Source organism: Sinocyclocheilus anshuiensis, unplaced genomic scaffold (assembly GCF_001515605.1).
Source record: "Sinocyclocheilus anshuiensis isolate Anshui unplaced genomic scaffold, SAMN03320099.WGS_v1.1 scaffold106, whole genome shotgun sequence".
Taxonomy (NCBI): Eukaryota; Metazoa; Chordata; class Actinopteri; order Cypriniformes; family Cyprinidae; genus Sinocyclocheilus; species Sinocyclocheilus anshuiensis.
In genome coordinates this window covers 5796-16786 of record NW_015542347.1, presented here as the reverse complement: position 1 = coordinate 16786, position 10991 = coordinate 5796, and the positions used below count along the sequence as shown (strand labels likewise).

The 10991-nt window shown below is 36.1% G+C and overlaps 1 protein-coding gene across 1 annotated transcript in view; it reads left to right on the top strand.

Moving 5' to 3' along the window:
* The window catches only part of LOC107691439 (double-stranded RNA-binding protein Staufen homolog 2-like), a gene marked incomplete at its 3' end in the record, with an annotated part of 93426 nt that overhangs the window by 76957 nt on the left and 5478 nt on the right, over positions 1–10991 (top strand). Inside the window, exons 7-8 of the mRNA XM_016490032.1 lie at positions 2290–2397; positions 10176–10388. Coding sequence (XP_016345518.1) covers positions 2290–2397; positions 10176–10388 — 321 coding nt within the window. The remainder of the gene's footprint in view (positions 1–2289; positions 2398–10175; positions 10389–10991) is intronic.

Below are 10991 nucleotides of genomic sequence, written 5' to 3'. Positions count from 1 at the left end.
TATTGGAGAAACGTAATTTTCTGTAAAGTTGCTTTGCAACGATTTGTATCGTGTAAAGCTCTATACAAATAAACTTGAATTGAATTTAATTGAATTTGTATTATACTGTTATCCTGACACTGTATAAATCATGGGACAACGGCTGTTTTCCAGGTTCAAACAATGCTAGAAAATGTTGAAAGGCATGGAAAAATAATGGCAAAAATAACATTAAAAATAAAAGTCATGGAAATTTCTGTAGTCATTATACATCTTTCTACTTTTCTACTAGCCAGAAAAGTACTACTTCAGCAAGTAGTTACTCTTTTGTGAGTGCGATCTTGATTTTTCTTTTTTTTTTAAATCCCTTTCCAGTCATCTCAAACAACTGGAAAAGTCATAGGAAATCATTAGTTAGAAAGTGTGGGGTCGCTGTATTTGAGGTACGTCTGGATGCATTTGCAGTCTGAGGAAGAGCAGAATGCTCGAAATGCTTCTTCTTTTGAAAATTCTTTTGTGCCTCCAAAACTCCAAAACTGAGTTAGTTTGCTGATATTTTAGCCAAATCTATGTGCTTTTTGATCATTACAACACATGACAATATCAAATTTAGCTTGTGACCTGTCAGTTCAGTTTAAGAAGGGCACACAAGCAAGCCTTCACAGTCTGTCACACAAAGTCTCACACTCTCCAGACCACCTGACGGCTCTCCATCCCAGACATCATTAACAGGCGTTTGAAGGAAACGCACAATGACATCATGCCGTGTGATCGCTATAAGGACGACACTGAGAACGCTGTATTGAATGTCTGCAAAAAAACACAACTTGATCGAGCGCTCTTAGATCACACACTCCTGTTCATGTGCTGCATGAGAACACACTCTTCATTCTGAAAAGAAATGTCAGTAGTGTAATGGAGGTGACCAAGATAATATGCTGCAGGGATCATATTAAAAGTCACCCTTTGGAACTTGTGTGAGAGTTCTATTGCAGTTCCTTTTATAGTTGATAAGATATGAATCGGAACTAAGGGAACTGCTCTTGGATCAGTTTGAAAGCTTTTTCTTCTTACAAAACCAAGCCACTTTCTTCAGAATCTCAACTGTTCAACAAAACCAGAAGCATCTCTTTTCAGTGGAGGTACATGAGAAACCGCAGTCATGCGTTGAAGCAGACCCACCATCAGCTTTGAGATCATACAGCCTGTTCTTAAAGGGATAGTTCACCCAAAAAGGAAAATTCTGTCTTTAATTCCTCACCCTCATGTCGTTCCAAACCCGTAAGACCTTCGTTCATCTTCAGAACACAAATTAAGATATTTTTGATGAAATCCTAGAGCTTTCTGACCCTCCATAGACAGCAATGCAACTACCACGTTCAAGGACCAGAAAGGTAGTAAGGACATTGTTCAAATAGTCCATGTGACATCAGTGGTTCAACCATAATTTTTATGAAGCTACGAGAATACTTTATGTGCGCAAAAAGTTTTTATCTGCCTTTAATGTTGCTGTCTATGCAGGGTCAGAAAGCTCTTGGATTTCATCAAAAATATCTTAACTTGTGTTCTGAAGATGAACGAAGGCCTTATGTGTTTGGAACGACATGAGGGTGAGGAATTAATAACAGAATTTTCATTTTTGGGTGAACTATCCGTTTAACATCTTCCTGGCAGGTTTTCATTCTGTTAGTAGGTAAAATGTAGGTTTGGGGCTGATTTGAAGTCAGCAACAGAAATCTTTGTACTGTAATAAAGGGATTGTTGAGAGGAGGTAATCAAATTAAGGCACCATTATGCATTGAAATTTGTTAGTTCTTGCAAAAAATTAATAATAATAATTGTTAAAATATTGTACGTTAAGCCATTTTTATTCACAAATGCAAAATGTCCCTGCTCAATCAGTACATTATTATCAAAGCAACTCCAGATTTCTTGTCAAACAAATTATTACATAAAAATATTCAAAATATTTAGTATTTTTTACATATAAAAAGTTATTTTTATGTTTAATTTTATTTTTAGTTTACATATTTAATCAATAAACCTTAAAAAACGGCCGTGATTGGACAGAAATAAATAAAGCCATTAAACAGAAAAACTGTATAATTTATGCATCATTTATTTATGCTGCTATGCATACTTGGAGCTCGCAATTTTGAATCTTTGAATAAGTAATATATTGTTTTGGACACCTCTGTTAGGGGAATGTTGTTTCAGCATGTCTTTTTATGTCAAAAAGGTCAATATGCTGGATAAAATGTAACAGTTTTTTGTAATACTGTAGGTCTGTTTTGTGTTGAACTCTTTCAGTGTTCAGAGGAGAAGAAAGAAACAGAGGAGAACAGCGATGCCAGCAAATCTGAGATCAGCCTGATCTACGAGATCGCTCTTAAAAGGAACCTGGCTGTTAACTTTGAGGTAAACTAAGCTACTTTAATTGAGAATGTGAAGGAATGTAACACTGATAAATAAGGTTAGTTCAACAATAGTTTTCATTGCACAGTTATTCACAGTTCTAGTGACCCTATCCTCCTTATTAAATATTTTCTTTGTACTCCTAACCAGTTGTATGCTTTTGACACTTTAACTTTTTTTCTCAGCTCGACAGCACAATATAACCCTAAAGTTAAAGTATGTTATTGTTAGTTCAAAACCAATTAGGCTAAATGTAACCGTTCCTAAATGAGCTGCCGACATAGGCAGCTGACTTCTAAAAAAGCTTTCTTATTGCATATATGCAGGAAGTTCAAACGTATAGCATTTCTGATTTTAAGCACACAGAAGTTTGGGCTTGCAATGAATTCAAGTAGATTTTGATATTAGCATGTTGCTAAGCTAAATGCTATACTATAAGCATAAAAATACAGTGCACACAAATAATAGTCCTTTTTTATACAGACATTTGCATCTATACAGTTTGATAATGAATAAAATATTTCTCTGGGCTCGTTCTCCATCTTGAGTTGTTTTTGTTCGACTGAAACTTGTCACAGTGCATTCTGCGATTGCCTTTGCGGTGTATTATGTATGTGTTGCTGCCGTAGACATCCAAAAAAATGTATGATGAAACTTTTGGAACTTCTTGTTGGGGGCATGCCTGTGATTCCTTAGAATACTGTCTAGATAGTTGTTTCAATGGGTTTTGGAATAGAGCAAGAGTCTCTCTTTAACTGTAATGTTTTCCCCCTAACGTTCAAGTGTTCATTCTAATTTAATCAACATCGAGCAGAATATATTTAGATATCCGTTCATTCGATAAATTGAAAATTACTAGCTTCAAATAAAGAGGATAAAGTGGGAAAGTGATTATATTAAACGCCTGTTCTTGGTCAAGCTCTGCCAGCATCTGTTAAATCTGGTAATTGCAATTGCTTTAAAGCGTTTATTGTGCGGAGGAGGGGGATTTGGACACCATTCAAAATCAGCACTTCATTAAAGTGCTGTATCAGCGACGCTTCAAATCAACACAAACCTCAACGTTCTACATAAACACCAGAGGAAGTCTGAGGGTCTCTTTAGCCTGACTACTACTGCATCCGTGTTTATCTTAAATGATTTTCCACGGCTGTCTCCAACTTCACAATCTGCAATCATCTACTTGGCTTTGGTCAACCAGAATCTTCCTGACGTGCGTTCTCCACTTGCATGCAATCTGTTACGTCTGGGGACCCCAATCTAACTGCATTTGGACACTGTAGCTCTTTCTTTTTTCTTTCTTTAAAGTTTTGACTGGAAGTCATCTGTGAGAGCCTGGACTCGTTTCAACCTTGTTAGATCTTTTCAGGAATTTTCTCCCCAGCCATTTGTAGGAATGGAAACGTTTTGTTCCTGATTCAGTTAGCACACAATTGTGGAATATTACGGAAATAGTTACTCTGTGAGAAAGAAACCATGAAACCATTTCTTGTTCAAAGATGTGCATGGGACTTAAATGAAATCTTTTAAATAACCAAAAAATTTAAATTTTGTCATTATTTACACACCCTAATGTTATTTCATACCTGTACGAGCAACAATTCAAATGATCAGTGTCCTTTTGTCCACACAGTAAAAGTCAGTGAGGACCATTGTTGTTTTAGACCCTACTGGCTTTCTTTATATAGAAATTAGATTTTTCCTGTGCTTGTAAAGGGGCTGCACAATTTGGCCAAAAATTGAGTGATTGTACACAAGTGTCTTGTGTATAAGTATCAATATCAATATTGACTATTATAGGGGTGTAACAGTTCTCTGTAAAAAATCAAAGCGTACTGTTCTCCACCCGAGGTTCAGCATGCACTTGCACCGTGGTTCAACTTAAATCTGACAAGGCATCTGTAATATGTTTTGTTAAAAATAAACAACACGTAAAACAGACAGAGTTCGGCTAATGTATGTTTCTGTTCATGGATACGCATTCTGGCTTCCCAATACATTACAAAAACAGCGCTGAACAAAAAAGAAACGTGGACAAACCAGTCACTCTTTGTAAACTTTGTTTAGTGCGAGTGCCGTATGCTCTAATATGACCAGTCATTTATGCCGTCATCACCCAGGTGTTGATAGCGCGTGCGCGCAGGTGAGACCTGAACAGCACACGTTGCTATCTGTATTTAAACTAAACTCATTTAAGCCTTGCCATTTTAAACATTCAAGAGCCAGAAAACATGAATGAGAATGCATGCGCAGTGAGAAGATTTGCATGTGCGCTCATCCGAAGCACACAAACCCTGTGTTCAGGTCTCAGACAGCATGCAAATATTGAGTTCTCTTTCAAGTCTTGTGCTTGAATGGACAAATTCACACAAAAACTATGTCAACATCTTGGTGAGTCAGTTGAACATACAGTATCAATGTACTGGATCTGTGCATTGTCTTAAAGTGACAGCACTTTTTTTTTTAATCAAACAACAAAAGACAAAGAAATCACTCACTGCTCTTGATTTAATAGTTTTTGTAATTTTAATAAGGATTAATCTTTAATTTATTCAGTCAAATATGCAATGTTATTTTACATTTGAATACTGATTCAATTTCTGTACCTAAAAAACTAATGTTAGACCTATACCTAAAGAAAACTTGAAAAGCACTGTTTATTTTATTTGTATCTTTGCTCTTTTGTATTTATTTGTGCTGTTGCTTGTTTTTAGATTATTTGGTCTTATTTTCTTCATTTTTATGTGACAGCATGGTCCTTTTCCCTAAACATAGCACATACCGAACTGTACAGAAACCGTGACCCTAAAAACTGTGAAACAAACCAAACTGTGAGTAATTTAACCATTACACCTCTAGACTATAATAATATTAATAATCATTATCCTCATCATCATCATTATTATTAATCATGATTATTATTACTGAATAAAAATTTTATAAAGAAATATTACTGTTTCATTTCACTGTGTAAAAAAGAAGTTTGTGTGAAGCAGCATTTAATGTAAACTGAGCTGCTCTGAGACACTAAAAACACTGGATCATGAGCAGCTTGCGTGTAAATAAACACAGTGCGGTGCTTTGCTCTGAAACATGCAGTGCCCATGTTTATTAAATTAAATTGCTGTCTTTGTGGTTCTGTAATCGCAGTAAGATATATCACAGTTTCAGTTTTGTTGTGCTGCTCTAAAAGGAACAGTTGAAACTTTCTTGAAAATATCTTCTTTTGTGTTCCACTGAAGAAACAATATCAGGTTTGGAATGGCATTAGGGTGAGTAAATGATGACAGAAGCTTTAGTTTTGGGTGAACTATCCCTTTAGGTCAACCAGAACAGTGTCTCACCTGTCCCCTTATGAAATCAAGGACCACTCTCACCTTCTTGTCGGTGTCAAACGATATCAAACAGATGCCAGCTTCAAAGAACAAATACATTAATCACAGTTTCTTGTCGTGGATGACGCCTTACAGAGATACAAGAGTGGAAACCTGTGCCAAGAACCACCCATCTTGTACATAAGTACCTTCCCTCAGGGAATACACATCAACAGTCCATACAAAAGAGCTTTTCTTCATTATATCAGTCCTTGCCATTGTCCCACCCTGGCCTGGTATCCTGCCTTTTCACCAGGCTGAGGACACGGCGGTCTCACTAATACCATTTCTCCCCTCGCATCCATGGAGGGGATGAAGAATGATCAACCTCATGTTACAGCGATTCCTTCCTACAACTTGATCTCCGTTGCCAGCCATGCGAGACAGAGAGCAGACAGAGGAACTGGCCACCATCAGACACAAGAATCAAACACTTGCTGAAACCCCATCACTGCCTGAGGATGCCATATCATTTGTTGTAGACAACACAACCTCGTCTGCCGCCACGAAGGGAGTCGGGCCCCGGTGCCAAGACCTCCTCACAGTCCTCGTTCACCCGATGAGGCTCATTCACCGGCTGGAACTGCCACCCACCTACCTCAGTGTTTTACAGCTGCCATGGAAACTGTGTCAGGAGGCCAGCTCGAGAGTTACTAGGCCCGTTTTGACTTGTTGGTGGTGTAGTTGGTGAAGTTACCACAGCTTGTCCTCACCGGCTACTCATATTCGTTAAAAATAGCGCAAAATAAGATATAAAGGGATAGTTCACCCAAAAATGTACATTCTGTACTCTTTTACACACCCTTGTATTATTCGAAACCTGTTTGACTTCCTTTCTTCTGCACAAAGAAGATACTTTCAACAAGATTTTTCAACAATTTTGGTCCATATAATGAAGTCAATGGGGTCCAAAATGTTGGACCCCATTGACTTTCATTGTATGGGTAAAAGCACATTTTTCAAAATATCTTTATGCCTCATTTTGGGACTCAGTACTCAGTAATGTACATTAAAAAGTTCCCTTTTCAAGTTATTTGAGTCTCTGTGTCTGAGATATTTCTCATCAAGGAGAATTGCAGAAAAGTTGACATCTCATTGGAGTTTTGGTCTCTCTTTCTCTGGGAATTTCTTGTCCGACTTTATAGCTGAGTTGAGTTAGTTGTATAATCAGTGACTGTGAGTAACCAGGCTAAATCTCCACTCTCGGCCCATGGAATAGACCGTGTGGGAGTTCCCTGAATGACGGACTCGCAGCTTTAAGCCCTTTTACTTCCTCCCCACACCTCATCCTCGCAAGAGAGCTGAAAAGACATGCTGATATTTCCAAGAAGGAAGTATAGCAGAATTTCGTCACTTCATTATGGAGTGATGCTCACCCAGAGGAATTCTCTCAATTCTTATGTAACATCTAAGTGTGATGATCAAATGCATTCCACATCAAGGCCTAGTAAATATTGGGTTATGCCGCTCTGTCAAGTGTGCGGGAAATGCACAGAGCTCTCTTGTGATCCTCAGTTCTTCGCCATCTTCAGATGAAAGCCCAGATTGTTGAGGATCTGGAGTTTACAGATGAAGATTAATGATGTTTGTCTACACTTCCAATTATTCATATCAACTGTCTTGAGCTTTAAAGAGAGAGTTCTCTCAGAAATGACATTTCTGTCATTATTTACTCACCCTCATGTCATTTCAAACCCGGATGATTTTCTTTCCTCTGTGAAACAGTAAGGGTGACAGTGAATAGGACCTGGGACGGTCAAGATCAAAAAGCACCAGAAAAGTACTGTAAACAGCCCATATTTATAGTTTTTGAAAGCAATTTTCAAACTACATTTCCGTGTCACTGTTTTTTGCAGACTGTTCACCTCTATTCTATTGTTGATTTTCAGTTATATATACTGTTCAGTTATATATACTATATATTTATTTTTATTTTGACTTTTGCCTTTTATCTGTCTGTTCAGTTATCATGTGACTTCAGAAGACTTGGAATAATATATGGACCATATGGACCACTTTGGTACTTTTTCTCTTTTTGGTCACACTTTTTATTGGGTGGCCTTACCTGCTATGTACTTACATCAAAAAATATGCACAATGTACTTTTTGTGTTCATACTGCATTTCAAAACACTTCTACTGCTATTGATATGGGATACAGGTAAGGTTTGATGGCATGGGTAGGTTTGAATGGGTATTACTGTTGTACCATGGCGCAATACGTTTTTCTCTAATCTTTTTCAATTTAAGTGGTTTAAGTGTGGGTTAAGGTGTAAGGTATTGGTCAACAGTGTAATTATAAATTACAGTAATTAATTATAGATGTAATTACATGAAGGTATTTTTAAAATATAAGTAAAAAACATGTATGTGCACAATAAGTGCATTGTATCAAATGAGTAATTTCAATGTAATTACATAGTAGTTAAGGCCACCTAATATAAAGTGGGACCTATTTTTCACCCATTTTCAAGCACTTCATCCATTTTGTTGTTTAGAAAAGCTGTAGGAACATTCAGAAAAGTTCTCTTCTTGTGTTGCATGGCTTGCAAGTTTGGAACAACAACCATTGGTGGATATTTGGATGATCTACCTTTATAAAGTATTGCATGTTTGAAATGACATGGGCCTCCAGGCTTCATTTATGCAAGCCATGAAACTTATTGAAGTTTGACACTGTATTTGAATCGGATTCGTTTTGTATGGGGATATGGTGTCTCTCAGCTGAGCCTGTTTCTCTGGAGTGTCACATGTTTGTATGAATGCCAGAATGGTCATGTGTGTGAAGAGAGGATGTGAGGAGGGAGTCTCTGGAGACGGATAACTTTCAGTTCTGACTGAGCACATAGAGGCCCACCCTCAGCTGTGTATGTGCGTCTGTGTGAAACTCAATCCCCCCAGTGTTGCTCTTAAAGAGCTCAGAGCAGCTCACCTGTTCTGTTGACCATCTTGGTGATGTCACAGGAAGTAAATATGATTACATGTGCATTACATTAAATTTCGGTTTCTCACGACAGTGAGAAATGGATAGTAATAGGAAGAATAGAGGATGAACAGTCGGTTTAAATGATTGTGAACAAAATCACCTCTGATTGCTCAGCCATAAAAAAATAACTAAAATAATATATATTTAATTTTAATTGATATACTACTATAGTATTTATTAATATTTTGAATTAGTTAATTTTTATATTTTCTGTTCATTCTAATTTTAGTCATTTTATTTTATTATTTGGTCATTTTTATTAGTCTTTGTTTGTTTAATATTTTTATTTAACTTTAGTTTATTTTTATTTCAATTTTAGTCCTTTATTTTAGTTTTAGTAATTTTGTTATATGGTTTTGTCATTTTTTATTAAAAGGTTTGTTTACATAATATGTGTATGTACTGTGTATATTTATTATGTATATATAAATACACACACATGCATGAATATATATTTAAGAAAATTTTATGTTTATACATTTAAAATATTTAAATATAATATCATTTATATTAATATAAATATATACATGGAAATGCTTGGAATTATTTTCAAAAAATATACTGTATGTGTGTGCATTTATATATACACATAATAAATATACACAGTACACACACATTAACATATATTTTGTACACAAACACTTTTATTTAGGATGAGATTAATCGTGATTAATCATTGCCCAGCACTAATCATTGCCCTGTCCTTCTAAATGTTTTCTAAATATAAAAAAAAAATGTTGGTAATCAGCCAGTTTTGGTTCCTATTGATTTCCATTACATGGGCTTAAAATACTATGGAAGTCTATGGGTGCCGTCAGCTGTTTGGTTACCAACATTCTAAAAAAATCTTTTTTTGGGGTTCTTCTAATTATTTTTAAGAATGTTGGTAACAATGCTAATAAGCAACTAGTTAATAGTGAGAATTAGTCCCTAAACTTAAAGTGTTACTAAATTAAGATCAATAACACTATTTTAATATGAAATAAAATAAAATGTTTTTGTCTTGCACAAAGAAAAGCAGCTATTCAAAACAAGCTTAAAACACTGCATTAATATGTGTGATCTGTGCTTCTCATTTATGCATATGCATATTAATGTATATTTGTATTCATATATACATACTGAGTGTGTGTGATGTGTTTAATAACCAGGTGCAGTTTCCCAAGTTCCAGTGGTCTCTCTCCCCATACGAGTTATTGATCCGGTTGTTAAACCGGACAGTTCGAGTGTAGTGAGTCTAATTAGCAGTATTCCCATTTCCGTCATCGAGAAAGAAGAAGGTAAAGGGCAGAAGGAAGAGAGTGTGCAGCAGACATGGCCTAAGAGGCAGAGAGAAAGGGAGCGTGACTGGAATGACTGCTGTTCCCACTTCTGCATGCATGTGTGTTCTCTTGTGTAACGTGTTCATTACATGCCCCTCAGGTGCTGAAGGAAAGTGGACCCCCGCACATGAAGAGTTTCCTCACACGTGTGACGGTGGGGGAGTTCTCAGCCGAGGGTGAGGGGAATAGTAAGAAACTCTCTAAAAAGAGAGCGGCCCTCTCCATCCTGCAGGAACTGAAGAAACTGCCAGTGCTTCCTGTTGTGGAGAAACCCAAAGTGCATTACAAGAAGCGGCCTAAGACCGTATTAAAGGTGGGTTGTTTTAGGAGCAGATCCAAAAGTAGTGCTGCTTCCTTGAGATTCCAGAGTGGTGGCTGTTACTGGAATATTATATCAATATCGAATTCTATGCATTATTATGAGATGTATTTTGGACAGTCTAAATGTAAACTCTGTAATTTCTGTGTTACTATTAGCATCAAAAGAAATTGGCAAAATAAAGGCTATGTTTTCGTCCTTATGTAAATTCCAAAAGCTACTGTACCAAGCTACTGTACTGTACCAACAATTTTTTTTTCTTGAGTTCAAAAATAAAGTAATATTGTGATATATTATTACAATTTAAAATAAGTTTTCTATTTGAATATATTTTAAATGTAATTTATTCCTCTAATGACAAAGCTGAATTCTCAGCAGCCATTACTCCAGTCTTGTCACATGATCCTTCAGAAATTATTCTAATATGCTGATTTAGTGCTTAAGAATCATTTCTTATTATTATCAGTATTGAAAACGGTTGTGCTGCTTAATATTTTTGTGCAAACATGATGCATTTTTTTCAGGATTTTATATATATATATATATATAAATATATATACTGTATATATATATATATATATATATATATATATAGAT